The sequence below is a fragment of the Acipenser ruthenus genome, chromosome 5 (genome assembly GCF_902713425.1).
Source record: "Acipenser ruthenus chromosome 5, fAciRut3.2 maternal haplotype, whole genome shotgun sequence".
Taxonomy (NCBI): domain Eukaryota; kingdom Metazoa; phylum Chordata; class Actinopteri; order Acipenseriformes; family Acipenseridae; genus Acipenser; species Acipenser ruthenus.
The window spans coordinates 67,101,155-67,118,631 of NC_081193.1; the positions used below are offsets into that span (position 1 = coordinate 67,101,155).

General features: G+C 44.3%; 1 protein-coding gene across 2 annotated transcripts in view; it reads left to right on the plus strand.

Moving 5' to 3' along the window:
* Positions 1 to 14,915, plus strand: part of srd5a2a (steroid-5-alpha-reductase, alpha polypeptide 2a) — a 43,460-nt gene extending 28,545 nt beyond the window's left edge. For both annotated transcript variants that reach the window (XM_034003603.2, XM_034003602.3), the window contains exons 2-5: positions 10,576 to 10,739; positions 10,920 to 11,021; positions 12,366 to 12,516; positions 13,158 to 14,915. In XM_034003603.2, the coding sequence (XP_033859494.1) occupies positions 10,576 to 10,739; positions 10,920 to 11,021; positions 12,366 to 12,516; positions 13,158 to 13,224 (484 nt within the window). In that variant the 3' untranslated portion in view covers positions 13,225 to 14,915. The remainder of the gene's footprint in view (positions 1 to 10,575; positions 10,740 to 10,919; positions 11,022 to 12,365; positions 12,517 to 13,157) is intronic.
* The last annotated feature ends 2,562 nt before the right edge of the window (positions 14,916 to 17,477 follow it).

Consider the following 17,477-nt stretch of genomic DNA (forward strand, 5'->3'; position numbering starts at 1 on the left):
AATAAAACATCAAACAAATATGCATTTACAAAGATACAACCTCAATCACGCTGTTGTATCGTGTAAAACTGACATGAAACAGTGCTGTTGTAGATTAACCACGTTTCTCGTTTATTGTGCTGCATACTATAGTACTTAAGATGGCATCTCTGTAGTACATGCACTCACTTATGGTAACAACAAGCACGACATAACACTCCACAACATCAGGCAATATGTAACTCAGCAACCACAGCAGTATTGATCGCATTGCAAACACAACAGTCAGAATGTTATGCACAATACCAACTAACAGAACATAACATACGCATATGGAGATTACTCGCACCTGTTTTTCTCCCAATTTGTGAACTGTGGTATTGCTTGGCATGTTGTAAAATAGAGGGATCAGCATTTCCGATCTGTGGTACTGTTTGTCAGAAATGCTGAAATCTTTGAATTCCCCAAGAAGCTAATGATGGTTCTTTGAAAATGGTTGGGGAGTGGATATGTATGGCATGGTGAGACACAGCTGCATGACACTTCAAAAATGAAGATAAGATGTACAATGTGCAAGGAAAGACATATCTTTACTCACAAAGAACTATTGTGTTTTCTGTATATAACACTATGTAACACATTTTTTGTTCCTGGGTAGTAAGTTTTATTTCCTAATTGCTTATGCCTCAAAAGTATAGAAAATGGCTATTATTTCCCACAAACTTTGCTTTTGTGACCAGGACAGTGATATTTTGACATTAACCTATTTCCAATGAGAAAACGGGTGAATTTGTGTCTTTTCGTTCACATAAAGTCAGAAAAAAACAACATATGAATCCAAATTAACATGTATTTATAGTAAAGTAATACAAAAATGACTACAAAAGATTTAGAAGTGAGTAGTTTTTCGAGATTTACGATTATACTGTAAATCACTTTCATGAATCAGCCCCCAAATGTAGTCTCCCATCATGTTCTCGTTATACTGTCCTTGGTAGCAGCGTTCAAAGTCTAGTATATCCTGGTGGAAGCGCTCGCCTTTCTCCTCCGAGTACGCTCCCATGTTCTCCTTGAATTTATCAAGATGAGCATCAAGGATATGGAGTTTAAGGGACATCCAACAGCCCATTGTGCCGTAGTTCTTCACCAGAGTCTCAACCAGCTCCACATAGTTTTCGGCCTTGTGATTGCCCAGGAAGCCCCGAACCACTGCGACAAAGCTGTTCCAAGCTGCTTTCTCCTTACTAGTGAGCTTCTTGGGGAATTCATTGCACTCCAGGATCTTCTTTATCTGTGGTCCGACGAAGACACCGGCTTTGACCTTTGCCTCAGACAGCTTAGGGAAGAAGTCTTGAAGGTACTTGAAGGCTGCCGACTCCTTATCTAGAGCTCTGACAAATTGTTTCATAAGGCCCAATTTGATGTGCAGTGGTGGCATCAGCACCTTCCGGGGGTCCACCAGTGGCTCCCACTTGATGTTGTTCCTCCCCACAGAGAACTCGGTCCGCTGTGGCCAGTCCCACCTGTGGTAGTGCGCCTTGGTGTCCCTGCTGTCCCAAAGGCAAAGATAGCAGGGAAACTTGGTAAAACCGCCTTGGAGACTGTGGCAATGCGCCCGCTCCTGTGTGCATTTGTGTGTTGTGTGTTGTGTGTTGCGTGCGTGTGTTAAATGTTGGTGTATAGATTGGTACACGGGATATAAACGGGTCTGTGTTTCACGTGTATTTAAAAAGTGTAGATTTGTATTTAGGCACGAGGAGAGCACAAATCACTTCACGTGCTGGTTAAATGTAATATGTAAGCACGGGGTTGCACAGAATTAATTCACGTGCTGGGATTCAAGTGAATAATTAATTAGTAATTGAATCCCAGCACAACAGTATATATAGACACATTTTCATTCACTCGAGGTTAGGTGTTCGGTGAGTGGAGAACGGGATTGGAGACGGAGGTGAAGTAAAATAATAATAATAATAATAGTAAAAGCGAATAGTTAAAGTGTTTTCACTCACCGTGTTTGTTCGTCTGTCTGTTGTGCACTGTCTAGTCCGTTTTGTTTGTCTATTTATTTTGGCGCAAGTGCCGTGTCCAGTGTTTTTGTGTTTCAAACCTTTTATTTTCTGTTCTGTTATTAAATGCTGAGCGAAAACATTCACTCAGCTTTACCAAAACCCCAAGTCTCTGTCTGTTTACTTCCTGCTTCTGGTCTGACGCCACCCACTCCGGCCGTCTTTGTGACACGTGGTGTCATCGTGGGATAGCCGCGCCTCCAAGCGTCAGACCAGGAGAGGGGGTTTTGTGAAAAAAAAAAAAAAAAAAAAATAGTAAAGCGAGGATGGGAAGAAAGAGCTGCAGGAAGCAGCAGCAGAAGCAGCAGCAGCAACAACAACAGCTGCAGCCCTCATCCTGCATGCCGGGCTGGGAGGAGGACAGCCACAACGGGGCAGTAGCCACCCCTCTACCCCCACTGCCACCGGGTTCCCCACCGTCCCGGGAAATATGGGACTGGCTGGTGCACCCCGAGGGGAACTTCGCCAGTGACCTCCCCTGGGTTATTCACGCGCTGCAGATGCGAGATGGGAAACGATGGGAGGACTGGGAGCAACAACACAACCCGGCATCCGTTCGTGACCTCACCATGGTGGTGCTGGGGTACCTAGCTGCAGACATGGGAGGGATGCCTTCCAGTGAGCAAGAGGGAGAGGAGCAGTCGCTGCCCTCTCCAGTACCTGAGTGGGAGGAGCCTGAGCGTCCACAGCCCAAGCGGGAGGAGCCTGAGCGTCCACAGCCCAAGCGGGAGGAGCCTGAGCGTCCACAGCCCAAGCGGGAGGAGCCTGAGCGTCCACAGCCCAAGCGGGAGGAGCCTGAGCGTCCACAGCCCAAGCGGGAGGAGCCTGAGCGTCCACAGCCCAAGCGGGAGGAGCCTGAGCGTCCACAGCCCAAGCGGGAGGAGCCCGAGCGTCCACAGCCCAAAAGGGAGGAGTCGGTGCGTCCACAGCCCAAAAAGGAGGAGGTCGGGGATGATGGCTGGGAGGTTTTTTTAAAGAACCTCGCGGCAGAGTTATGCCCTGGCTGTGGGGCTTATGGGCACACGTTAGCCATATGCCCCACCCAGTATGAAGAGGAGGAACTAGCGCCCAGACGGGGGGACCGCGAGCGTCCAGCGCCCAGACGGGGGGACCGCGAGCGTCCAGCGCCCAGACGGGGGGACCGCGAGCGTCCAGCGCCCAGACGGGGGGACCGCGAGCGTCCAGCGCCCAGACGGGGGGACCGCGGGAATCCGAAGCCTGAGAGGCAGCTGTTCCCACCTTCACCAGCAGAGCAAGAATGCCTGCTGGTTTCCCCATCACAACCAGCAGAGGAAGAATGCCTGCTGGTTTCCCCAGCACAACCAGCAGAGGAAGAATGCCTGCTGGTTTCCCCAGCACAACCAGCAGAGGAAGAATGCCTGTTGGTTTCCCCAGCACAACCAGCAGAGGAAGAATGCCTGCTGGTTTCCCCAGCACAACCAGCAGAGGAAGAATGCCTGCTGGTTTCCCCTTCAGAGGCAGAGCCGCACCAGTCCCCTGCAAGAGATGCAGAGCCGCACCAGTCCGCTGCAAGAGAGGCAGAGCAGCACCAGTCCCCTGAAAAAGGGGGAGACTACACGCTGCCACCTTCACCGGCAGGAGCAGAGCAGCCGGAGCTGCCTCTGCCTTCGCCACCGCCAGGAGCAGAGGAGCAGGAGCTGCCTCTGCCACCTCCAGGAGCAGAGGAGCAGGAGCTGCCTCTGCCTCCACCACCGCCAGGAGCAGAGGAGCAGGAGCTGCCTCTGCCTCCACCACCGCCAGGAGCAGAGGAACAGGAGCTGCCTCTGCCTCCACCACCGCCAGGAGCAGAGGAGCAGGAGCTGCCTCTGCCTCCACCACCGCAAGGAGCAGAGGAGCAGGAGCTGCCTCTGCCTCCGCCACTGCCAGAAGCAGAACAGCAGGAGCTGTCTCTGCTTCCTGTACCTCCACCACAGAGAGTACGGTGGCCGGAGCCCCAGAAAGGGGAGCTGTCGGCCACGAAGAAGGGGGAGGAGGTCTGGAGACCACCAACCCCAGCAGCAGTTTCGCTGCCGGAGATCGTGGGGGAGGTCCGGAGACCTGCTTCCACTGCAGCAGTTTCGCTGCCGGAGATCGTGGGGGAGGTCAGGAGACCTGCTCCCACTGCAGCTTCTTTGCTGCTGGAAGTACTGTGGTCGGAGCCCCACCAAAGGGAGCTCCCGGCTACAAAGACAGGGGGAGAGGTCAGGAGACCACTTTCCCCAGCAGCAGTTTCGCTGCAGGAATGGACCAGCATGCTGTCAGCCGTGCCACTACCGGCAGGGGTGCTGACAGCATGGCCAGCCATGGGCCCACTGAAGCCTCCCTTCCCAGCCTGAGACTTTGGCCTGGACTGCTGGATTTTTAAGGGGGGAGGTGGCCGTTGAGGCCATGTGTGCTGCGCACAAGGGGGGGTATATGTGGCAATGCGCCCGCCCCTGTGTGCATTTGTGTGTTGTGTGTTGTGTGTTGCGTGCGTGTGTTAAATGTTGGTGTATAGATTGGTACACGGGATATAAACGGGTCTGTGTTTCACGTGTATTTAAAAAGTGTAGATTTGTATTTAGGCACGAGGAGAGCACAAATCACTTCACGTGCTGGTTAAATGTAATATGTAAGCACGGGGTTGCACAGAATTAATTCACGTGCTGGGATTCAAGTGAATAATTAATTAGTAATTGAATCCCAGCACAACAGTATATATAGACACATTTTCATTCACTCGAGGTTAGGTGTTCGGTGAGTGGAGAACGGGATTGGAGACGGAGGTGAAGTAAAATAATAATAATAATAATAGTAAAAGCGAATAGTTAAAGTGTTTTCACTCACCGTGTTTGTTCGTCTGTCTGTTGTGCACTGTCTAGTCCGTTTTGTTTGTCTATTTATTTTGGCGCAAGTGCCGTGTCCAGTGTTTTTGTGTTTCAAACCTTTTATTTTCTGTTCTGTTATTAAATGCTGAGCGAAAACATTCGCTCAGCTTTACCAAAACCCCAAGTCTCTGTCTGTTTACTTCCTGCTTCTGGTCTGACGCCACCCACTCCGGCCGTCTTTGTGACACGTGGTGTCATCGTGGGATAGCCGCGCCTCCAAGCGTCAGACCAGGAGAGGGGGTTTTGTGAAAAAAAAAAAAAAAAAAAAATAGTAAAGCGAGGATGGGAAGAAAGAGCTGCAGGAAGCAGCAGCAGAAGCAGCAGCAGCAACAACAACAGCTGCAGCCCTCATCCTGCATGCCGGGCTGGGAGGAGGACAGCCACAACGGGGCAGTAGCCACCCCTCTACCCCCACTGCCACCGGGTTCCCCACCGTCCCGGGAAATATGGGACTGGCTGGTGCACCCCGAGGGGAACTTCGCCAGTGACCTCCCCTGGGTTATTCACGCGCTGCAGATGCGAGATGGGAAACGATGGGAGGACTGGGAGCAACAACACAACCCGGCATCCGTTCGTGACCTCACCATGGTGGTGCTGGGGTACCTAGCTGCAGACATGGGAGGGATGCCTTCCAGTGAGCAAGAGGGAGAGGAGCAGTCGCTGCCCTCTCCAGTACCTGAGTGGGAGGAGCCTGAGCGTCCACAGCCCAAGCGGGAGGAGCCTGAGCGTCCACAGCCCAAGCGGGAGGAGCCTGAGCGTCCACAGCCCAAGCGGGAGGAGCCTGAGCGTCCACAGCCCAAGCGGGAGGAGCCTGAGCGTCCACAGCCCAAGCGGGAGGAGCCTGAGCGTCCACAGCCCAAGCGGGAGGAGCCTGAGCGTCCACAGCCCAAGCGGGAGGAGCCCGAGCGTCCACAGCCCAAAAGGGAGGAGTCGGTGCGTCCACAGCCCAAAAAGGAGGAGGTCGGGGATGATGGCTGGGAGGTTTTTTTAAAGAACCTCGCGGCAGAGTTATGCCCTGGCTGTGGGGCTTATGGGCACACGTTAGCCATATGCCCCACCCAGTATGAAGAGGAGGAACTAGCGCCCAGACGGGGGGACCGCGAGCGTCCAGCGCCCAGACGGGGGGACCGCGAGCGTCCAGCGCCCAGACGGGGGGACCGCGAGCGTCCAGCGCCCAGACGGGGGGACCGCGAGCGTCCAGCGCCCAGACGGGGGGACCGCGGGAATCCGAAGCCTGAGAGGCAGCTGTTCCCACCTTCACCAGCAGAGCAAGAATGCCTGCTGGTTTCCCCATCACAACCAGCAGAGGAAGAATGCCTGCTGGTTTCCCCAGCACAACCAGCAGAGGAAGAATGCCTGCTGGTTTCCCCAGCACAACCAGCAGAGGAAGAATGCCTGTTGGTTTCCCCAGCACAACCAGCAGAGGAAGAATGCCTGCTGGTTTCCCCAGCACAACCAGCAGAGGAAGAATGCCTGCTGGTTTCCCCTTCAGAGGCAGAGCCGCACCAGTCCCCTGCAAGAGATGCAGAGCCGCACCAGTCCGCTGCAAGAGAGGCAGAGCAGCACCAGTCCCCTGAAAAAGGGGGAGACTACACGCTGCCACCTTCACCGGCAGGAGCAGAGCAGCCGGAGCTGCCTCTGCCTTCGCCACCGCCAGGAGCAGAGGAGCAGGAGCTGCCTCTGCCACCTCCAGGAGCAGAGGAGCAGGAGCTGCCTCTGCCTCCACCACCGCCAGGAGCAGAGGAGCAGGAGCTGCCTCTGCCTCCACCACCGCCAGGAGCAGAGGAACAGGAGCTGCCTCTGCCTCCACCACCGCCAGGAGCAGAGGAGCAGGAGCTGCCTCTGCCTCCACCACCGCAAGGAGCAGAGGAGCAGGAGCTGCCTCTGCCTCCGCCACTGCCAGAAGCAGAACAGCAGGAGCTGTCTCTGCTTCCTGTACCTCCACCACAGAGAGTACGGTGGCCGGAGCCCCAGAAAGGGGAGCTGTCGGCCACGAAGAAGGGGGAGGAGGTCTGGAGACCACCAACCCCAGCAGCAGTTTCGCTGCCGGAGATCGTGGGGGAGGTCCGGAGACCTGCTTCCACTGCAGCAGTTTCGCTGCCGGAGATCGTGGGGGAGGTCAGGAGACCTGCTCCCACTGCAGCTTCTTTGCTGCTGGAAGTACTGTGGTCGGAGCCCCACCAAAGGGAGCTCCCGGCTACAAAGACAGGGGGAGAGGTCAGGAGACCACTTTCCCCAGCAGCAGTTTCGCTGCAGGAATGGACCAGCATGCTGTCAGCCGTGCCACTACCGGCAGGGGTGCTGACAGCATGGCCAGCCATGGGCCCACTGAAGCCTCCCTTCCCAGCCTGAGACTTTGGCCTGGACTGCTGGATTTTTAAGGGGGGAGGTGGCCGTTGAGGCCATGTGTGCTGCGCACAAGGGGGGGTATATGTGGCAATGCGCCCGCCCCTGTGTGCATTTGTGTGTTGTGTGTTGTGTGTTGCGTGCGTGTGTTAAATGTTGGTGTATAGATTGGTACACGGGATATAAACGGGTCTGTGTTTCACGTGTATTTAAAAAGTGTAGATTTGTATTTAGGCACGAGGAGAGCACAAATCACTTCACGTGCTGGTTAAATGTAATATGTAAGCACGGGGTTGCACAGAATTAATTCACGTGCTGGGATTCAAGTGAATAATTAATTAGTAATTGAATCCCAGCACAACAGTATATATAGACACATTTTCATTCACTCGAGGTTAGGTGTTCGGTGAGTGGAGAACGGGATTGGAGACGGAGGTGAAGTAAAATAATAATAATAATAATAGTAAAAGCGAATAGTTAAAGTGTTTTCACTCACCGTGTTTGTTCGTCTGTCTGTTGTGCACTGTCTAGTCCGTTTTGTTTGTCTATTTATTTTGGCGCAAGTGCCGTGTCCAGTGTTTTTGTGTTTCAAACCTTTTATTTTCTGTTCTGTTATTAAATGCTGAGCGAAAACATTCGCTCAGCTTTACCAAAACCCCAAGTCTCTGTCTGTTTACTTCCTGCTTCTGGTCTGACGCCACCCACTCCGGCCGTCTTTGTGACAGAGACCCATCAGGAATGCCACCATTTTGAAGTCTCCTATGACCTCCCAGCCGTACTCATCATACTTTAAGGCGTCCAGCAAGGTCTTGATGCTGTTGTAATCCTCTTTGAGGTGCACCTAGTGAGCCAGGGGAAGAGACGGGTACTTGTTACCATTATGGAGCAGCATGGCTTTGAGGCTCCTGGATGAGCTGTCAATGAAGAGGCACCACTCATTCTGGTTACAGGCGATTCCGATTGCCTCGACAGACTGGTCACATTGTGGCAGAAGCAGAGCCCATCTTGACGGGTGAAGAAGCTGGAAAAAGGTTGGTGACGCTTCCTCTGATCTGCGACTTGCACACTTTCATCCAACAAGTTCCACTGCTTGAGCCTAGACGTCAAAAGCTCGGCATTGGACTTGGTGAGACCAAGATCTCTAATCAAGTTGTTGAGGTCTTTTTGGTTGGGGTAGTATGGGTTTCTCTCCTCAGCTCCACCTCTGAAATTGTCATCTGGATCTACAACGTCTTCCTCGCTCTCTGACTTGCTGCTCTCTTCTAAAGACGGCTGCTCTCTCTCCGGAGGAGTGGGTACGGGGAGCTCATGGCAGTGTGGCACCGGGGCGATGGATGAAGGAAGGTCCGGATACGTGATAGCAGGTGCATTCTTGCCAGTCCGACGTTTGGAAGGGTCCACCATGCAGAAGTAGCAGTTGCTTGAGTGGTCAGTGGGTTCCCGCCAAATTCTTGGGATAGCGAACTTCATGGCTCTCTTTTCCCCTCTGTACCATCCTACAAAAATACATTTATTTCACCCATGACTAATGTGTAAGAGATTCTCGCAACATTTTTCATATATGATATATTTTTTCAATAACATTGAAAATTGTAAAACATTTTAAAATTAAAAACTTTTACAATTTAAAAAATTTTAACAAATTTTATAACATAAAATTCCGAGCAACAATTGTCCATCTTACCTTCCAGAGTTTTTTTGCAGTGCTCGCAGGTGAAATGAGGTGCCCAGGGTTTGTCTTGATCCCCGACAGGCATGCCGAAATATGCCTTGTAGGCCTCACACATCTTAGCAGATGCTTCCACAGAGTACTTTTTCGCTCTTGTCTTGATAAATTGGCCGCAGACATAGCAAAATGAGTCTGCCGGATGCTTGCAGCCTCTTGATGCCATCTCAGAAAAATGCAGATATGTATCCACTTAGGCAGCTGGAACTAAACTGAACTGGTGGGCTTAAGGCCCCTGTATTTATACTACTATTTATATTACTGGAAAGTTCTAGAAGTTACTCCAAGTTTACTCAGCACTGAATCTATCTGGAATGTTCTGGAAAATAAGTACATTTCAAAATATCACTGTCCTGGTCACAAAAGCAAAGTTTGTGGGGAATAATAGCCATTTTCTATACTTTTGAGGCATAAGCAATTAGGAAATAACTTACTACCCAGGAACAACAACAAAAAAAATTGTTACACGGTGTAATTAACTATTTAATTACTAATGAACTAGATTTAATTAAGTACTTTATTTGTGTTGTTTGTTTTATGGAATAAACATTGCCGTTGCTGTGGGAGGCATGGTGAAGCTGTTATTGTGACATTACTGTTACAAGCTGGCCATTGACATGAAAAATAAATATTCTTTTGGACATCCTCATGCATTGTATAAACATTATTCACTTGTCCGCTAACAGCGGTCGAGTGTACAGGATGAGTACAGGATGTGAAGATACTGCTGCTCTAGAAAGACTGCAAAGAAGAGCAACAAGAATTATCCCGGGTTTAAAAGGAATGTCGTATGCAGACAGGCTAAAAGAATTGAATCTATTCAGTCTTGAACAAAGAAGACCACGTGGCGATCTGATTCAAACATTCAAAATCCTAAAAGGTATAGACAATGTCGAGCCAGGGGACTTCTTTGACCTGAAAAAAGAAACAAGGACCAGGGGTCACAAATGGAGATTAGATAAAGGGGCATTCAGAACAGAAAATAGGAGGCACTTTTTTACACAGAGAATTGTGAGGGTTTGGAACCAACTCCCCAGTAATGTTGTTGAAGCTGACACCCTGGGATCCTTCAAGAAGCTGCTTGATGAGATTCTGGGATCAATAAGCTACTAACAACCAAACGAGCAAGATGGGCTGAATGGCCTCCTCTCGTTTGTAAACTTTCTTATGTTCTTATGTTCTTATGATTGTTCACATTGCTTCGATAGGCACTAGTGGCAATCCTGCATATTTGTTCTTGTTTATTTCTCACTGCATGTATTCAGTGTCATTGTGCAAAGAGTTTGTTAATTTCCTGACTTCAGTTGCAATTTATGATACAGATGCTCCCAGGCATATATATATATAATCCAGTCCATCAAGTGACATTTTGAGATGTTTTTAAATATCTTAACAGTGGCAGATCCAAATAGCCCTTTATAATTAATACATAATAATACAACAAAGAATTTTAAAAAATGTGGTTGAACTAGGTTACTGACTGGAATCTTGTGTTGTATCAGTTTTATGCCACTCGTGACGTTGTATAACTTTTCCACAAGGATTCTTTATAAAAATGTGTTGTAATTGCTCTTATTATTCCATTTAGGACTTTCATCTATGCTCTGTTGACCAGAGGCCGGCCCTCTCCCCTTCAAATCGTGATATTTGCAATGATCTTTTGCACGATCAATGGCTTCTTTCAGGGATACTACATGGTCTACTGTGCCGAGTATGATGACGCCTGGCTCACTGACATCAGGTTAATCCTAGGTAAGGTGGAGGGGGTGGCCTTGGGTTTTAATAATATTACATCCATAAACCTTAAATATGAACATTCAAAATACATTTAACTAATTGTATGGTATCAAAATTCAATACATTTCTTCTTTTTCAGTCTGAGGCTCAAGATATTTCAAAGAAACTCTCAATACCCTCTTTTTCTTTTTTTAGGTGGGATTATGTTTTTGCTTGGAATGGCTATCAATATCCATAGCGACGATATACTACGGAACTTGAGAAAACCAGGCGAGATAAATTACAAAATACCCAGAGGTACTCTTTTGCCATAACTTGTACCAGCATTTCAGAATCCAGACTTGACAGATTCTGACTCTCAGAAAATGATCAGGCAGTGTATAATATTTTTTTACAGTGATTTTAACCATTTTGAGGACCTAATGTGTGAACCAAAATGAGTGAGTAATAAGCTTTGTACACATGTAGTATTACTTCAAATGCTTTGTTGCAGATACTCTTTTATACTTGTTTTATACTTTATAATCTGCACACCCCTACAGCAGCTACCATGAGAGCTTCATGTCATGGATTTTATTTTTCCTAACTGATTCAACATTATTTTTATTGAATATTCACCAAAATGATGTTTTCTTATTTATTAGTTCTGTATGGTTTGGGCACAGCCCAATAATGCAGCAGAAAGTATCTGAAAATAATAGTAATAAGGGGAAAAACAGTAAAAACAGTTTTTTGCATGAAAACATGTCTGGCATATGCTTCTGAGACTTCAGCAGTGAAAATCCTGTTTGTGATGTAACCTCGCGCAACTTTCTACTATGTAAGTATACTGTAACAGGGGTTTAGAGACACCATTTATTCAACTTTTCAAATGATTGCCATTTGACTCATAAAATTATAATATGTTATAAGCAAGGTTATAAAAAAAAATCCTTAAGCCACTACACATAGAAAATGCAGCCCTTTGCAATACATAAATAAATAAATAAATAAATAACAAAGCCTTTTGCAAAGCATGCAATTAGCATAGCTGTATTATTGCTGCAGGATACCGACAACACTAGGCTTGATCTAGATTTTTTTTTTAAATACGAAAACATGAGAAAAAAAAATGTTGGTTCCACGAATTTGTTCAAAAAGACAAATACGGGGCTAACATCCCAGTGTTGAGGGTCAATCAGGAGATGGCTGGTTTAATCTACTGCCCATAAAGACGTTCAAATGTGAAAGCAAACCAACTCAATAAAGAACCTAAAAGTAGAAAGCAAGGGTCTCTCTCCAATAACTAATAATGTGCCTGTGTGTTTCCTGCTGACCTGGTGTTTCCCTACTCCAGTATGAATAACTACAACCAAACTTTGAACGTGTCACTTCAAATAGAGGTCGATATTTATTTTATATATAAATTAGACAAGCAATATTTTAATGTAAAAAACAAACAAACAAAAAAAAACCAATAACAATGGTTTAATATTGAAAACACCAATAATTCAAATTGAGATAGTTAAGGTATTTCAGAAAACATAACTAATACACATGGGTGTTTTTTTTTCACAAATTAAGGGAGTGAAATTCTAAACATTTTAAGAAGGACAATGGGTCAGCAGTACTGCATTAACTAAAATCCCTTTGGTTTTATAGGAGGAATGTTTGAGTATGTCTCTGGTGCCAATTTCCTTGGGGAGATCATAGAGTGGTTTGGCTATGCACTGGCCACTTGGTCTTTGCCGGCACTTTCTTTTGCCTTCTTCACCCTGTGCTCAATTGGACCACGAGCCTACCACCATCACAGGTAACTGCCTTTACAAAGGATCTTCAAGGGAAATGTACTTGTAACAGTTTAGCATTTTAAATCACAATTGTAGAAGGTAATCCACAGCTGTGCCCATTGTGCAATAATTGTTACAAATCCAATGTTTCCATTTCTGGTAATGCTGTGACCTGCAAATGGTTTTACATGAGTTTATTCATAATACTGATTTATTATATTATTATGGTATCCTAACTAACTTAAAAAAACAGATGAGATAATGGCAATCAATTAGCTGAACAAACACTTAAAAAAATGGAGGGAGACTCACCATCACTGTTTAAAATAATATTAGCCACAGTTTACAGTTCTGATTCATAACTTTACTGCTGTGTAATTATTGGCCCTTAAAGTAAATTGTTACATTGGTCTTTCTTTGTAAATGTTTATTACAAATTAATATGGCCTTGTTCTCATTCTATGAAAACATTATGATGTTGCTGAGACATGTTAGCAACACTTTAGTCCTAAAACCAGTGGAAACATGCAATGGAATGTTTGCACAAATAAACTTGTTACTCACATTTTTCTTTGTATTGTTTTGAGAAACATATGCAGTAGGAATCAACAAAGTTTTCTGCTGGGTCTGGCAATAACAGCGTCTCTCGGTTTTTCTTTTGCAGGTACTATCTGGAGAAATTTGAAGATTATCCAAAATCAAGAAAAGCTCTGATACCGTTTGTGTTTTAAAAAAGGAAAAAGAAAATGTACTTCCTTACACTTACTGCCTTGAAGGGCACTGCAAAGAAACGACCTAGCTCAGTGTAAAGTAAGGAAGAGGATGACTTGACCAAGGAAGTAAAACACTAACTGAAAGCATGGCTCACAAGCAAAGATTTCTTTAAGTGTAGTATCATAAATAATGTTTTAAAATCAACATATGTTTACTATAATGTGTATCTATCAAAACTGCATATTTGAGATGTATATGACGAATAGAAATAAAGTATGACAACTTTCATTTTGTCAGTGATGTTGTGGAAAACTTGGCTGTGTCAGTAATCGCTGTCAATACTGGTATGCTCTCTTTTGACCCTAAAGTACATAGAGCTAACAACAATTCCTGTAACACTTATCTAATATGTCTTACCATCATTTCATAGATCTCACATGATGGGGTGCAGTCAATATTGAAAATATGTTAGTACAGCTATGACCAGAACTTTAACATCACCCTATATTATTATTATTATTATTATTATTATTATTATTATTATTATTATTATTATTATTATTATTATTTATTTCTGAGCAGACACCCTTATCCAGGGCGACTTACAATTCTTTCAAGATATCACATTATTTTTACATACAATTACCCATTTATACAGTTGGGTTTTTACTGTAGCAATCTAGGTAAAGTACCTTGCTCAAGGGTACAGCAGCAGTGCCCCCCACCTGGGATTGAACCCATGACCACACTGCTGCCCTAATATAATTAACCAGCTTTGCTTCATAAAGTCAATGGAACCTGCTGAATAATGTTACGTTAACATATTTTATTACAACCACTTTGTAGTTTTCCATATAGTTAACAAAAAACTGACAACAATTGAAATAATGTGACATTTTGAATTCAAAATCTAACATGAGATACTCTACTACTATTGTGGGATCTGGTAGACTTTTGCAATATCATTTTGTAGTTTCTGTGATTACATGATGTTAAATAAAAGATCTAAATTATGTTTATATAGTTTTGTCTCAATCCTAAGGTAATGCTAAACTTGTATCCATAGCTGTACTGAAAAGCAGGAGCACCAGCATTCTATTTGCATGGCATTTACAAGGTCAAGGTGTAATAACAAATATTTTTTAGTTGATTGTGATTCTCTGGTATTTGTCCAATAGGGTTTGGTGCCTTCATTCTACTGTGATTGTTTCTACTTCACCCAAGCAACTTCACACAAGAAGCAATGTGTAAATGACCAATTGAACAACTGCAAAGTCATTAATAACACTTTAAAGTGGAGTAGAAAATCAGAATGTCGGTTAAAATGCTGCAATCCAGCATACTGCATGCTTAGAAATACAGATCACTAAAACATTTCCATTAAGATAGTCCTTATCCATAGCCATGCAATACTGACAAGGATTATTCTGCAAAGTACAGCTTGATACACTGAACTTCAGTAAGACTTCAAGAAGGACGTACCTACAAAGTGTGTCTATTCCTTTAGTGGCTGTTTCTCACTGTCTAAATAGGAAAATGGAAATAGTCTTTGAAAACTTTCCTTTTAGTGAAGGCATTGCTCAGCCTGACACTTTATCTTTGATTTGTATTTTTGGATAAACCTTTTGTTTGGCCCTGTGCCTATTTGTTTTGTGTTTCTGTTTTCTTTTTGTTTAATAAACATGCGCCCCAGCGCTTAAAACCTGCAGTTACTGGCTCTATCCACCCAGCCATCCTGCCACAGCATGGTATTTGGTATAACTTCAGTAAAGAAAGTCCTCTGTTTTTATGCCTTATTTGGGGATTTAGGACCAAAATATGGGGGAGGTGTGTGGCAAACAAACAAAGTTAGGCTTCCTTCTAGTCTTGCATGTTTTTTTTGTTTGTTTTCAGTTTGTTTTGTAACTGTTAAATAATCATTAATTACTTTGTAAAATAGAAAACAAAATGTTTTTTGTACATAGTAAACAGACACAACAATATAACTGAAAAACTTTTCAAAGGCTGCACAGGTAATAAATTGTTCTTTTACGCAATGTGATGATAGATTAATATAACTACTGATAGGAATAATATAATTAACTTCATATTTTCTGCCATTTTGTATGGAAATATTTGTCACACTTATAGAGTTTTTGTATATGTTTAGGAAAACACTTTTCCTATTGTGATGAAACCTGCTAAGGACATTCTTTAGCACAGGGTATATATATATTGCCAGAAAATTGGGGTAAAAACACACTTTTGGTCTCTTGATACCTGTCTGTCTCACTTACATTTATACTAATATCTGCTTCAGTTGTGATGAAAGTTGGCCTGGTCAAGCTACCAGAACACAGGTATATATGAAGGTGTCTGTCTGTTTGTATGAAAAACTTTTAAATGTGCACATGATGGATATAAGTCATGGTTCTCTCCTTTATTCGTGTTGCTGATAGTTCTAATTATATATTAGTTATAACTTTCCAAAGGCATTTTCTGTAATTATGATTCTTATGTGTTTATTACATGAATTTGCGCTTGATTTTTTTTTAAATATACTTTTTCAGATTACTTGTAGTTAAACATGTTTTAAACATAATTTGCAGACGACACAAAAATAGGAGGAGTGGCAAACACTGTTGCAGCAGCAAAGGTCATTCAAAATGATCTAGACAGCATTCAGAACTGGGCAGACACATGGCAAATGACATTTAATAGAGAAAAGTGTAAAGTACTGCATGCAGGCAATAAAAATGTGCATTATAAATATCATATGGGAGATACTGAAATTGAAGAAGGAATCTATGAAAAAGACCTAGGAGTTTATGTTGACTCAGAAATGTCTTCATCTAGACAATGTGGGGAAGCTATAAAAAAGCCAACAAGATGCTCGGATATATTGTGAGAAGTGTTGAATTTAAATCAAGGGAAGTGTAGTGATGGCTTTCTGCATGAGGTATTAATTATGTTATTAATTATAAGTTTTACATTAGGTGTGTGTTTTTCTTTTATAGTTGAGTTGTTTTTAATCATTATGTTTAAATTGAGTGTGTATGTGTTTTGTTTCTTGTTTTAATATGCAGTATTGTGTAAGTTTCGAGTTCTTTCATTTCCAGTCGGCGAAACCAGCTACGTGCAGTTTGGCACAGCCTAACATGACTGGAAGTCACAGATAAGTGTTGGAGCTAAATGCCAAAGGCAGGATATTAACAGAGATAGTGTGAGATGGGGGAAGGGAACTGAAAGACAAGATGGATACGCCATGCTAGGTACAATGTGGTATTCAACCCCCCCTTTTCCCCCGCAGCAGGAATGTGCAATGATAGAGTGGTAACCCCTATCATTGGACAGAAGTAAAACAAATGGGAGTGGAGTCAACAAGTGTTTACAAAGGTATAAATGCCTAACATTGTAAAGTTTCATCAGTCTTTTCATCTCTTTCGAATTGACTCCATGGATATCCGTGCTTTCTAATACAAACATATGCACTGAGCTGTACCGAGGCCTTGTCCAAAGTCAGTTTAAATCTTGTGCTTATATGATTGTATTGGAGGTATACTTTTCTTGTACATAAAAGTGTTTTTGAATCAAAAAACATTTGTCAGCTTAATTTCTTCACTACAGTTGTAATGTTAAAACTTTACAATGCATTAGTAAGACCTCACCTAGAATATTGTGTTCAGTTCTGGTCACCTCATTACAAAAAGGATATTGCTGCTCTAGAAAGAGTGCAAAGAAGAGCAACCAGAATTATCCCGGGTTTAAAAGGCATGTTGTATGCAGACAGGCTAAAAGAATTGAATCTATTCAGTCTTGAACAAAGAAGATTAAGCGGTGATCTGATTCACGCATTCAAAATCCTAAAAGGTATTGACAATGTCGACCCAGGGGACTTTTTTTACCTGAAAAGAAACAAGGACCAGGGATCACAAATGGAGATTAGATAAAGGGGCATTCAGAACAGAAAATAGGAGGCAGTTTTTTACACAGAGAATTGCGAGGGTCTGGAACCAACTCCCCAGTAATGTTGTTGAAGCCGACACCCTGGGATCCTTCAGAAAGCTGCTTGATGAGATTCTGGGATCAATAAGCTACTAACAACCAAACGAGCAAGATGGGCTGAATGGCCTCCTCTCGTTTGTAAACTTTCTTATGTTCTTATATATAATATGTATATTTTGTCTACTGACTTTTTTCTCCGGTCTTCATTAAATTACTAATAGAGTTTAATATCTAGTTTAGTAACACCTTACCTGAAGTTAGGGCAAGCTTGGAAGGTGCCACATAA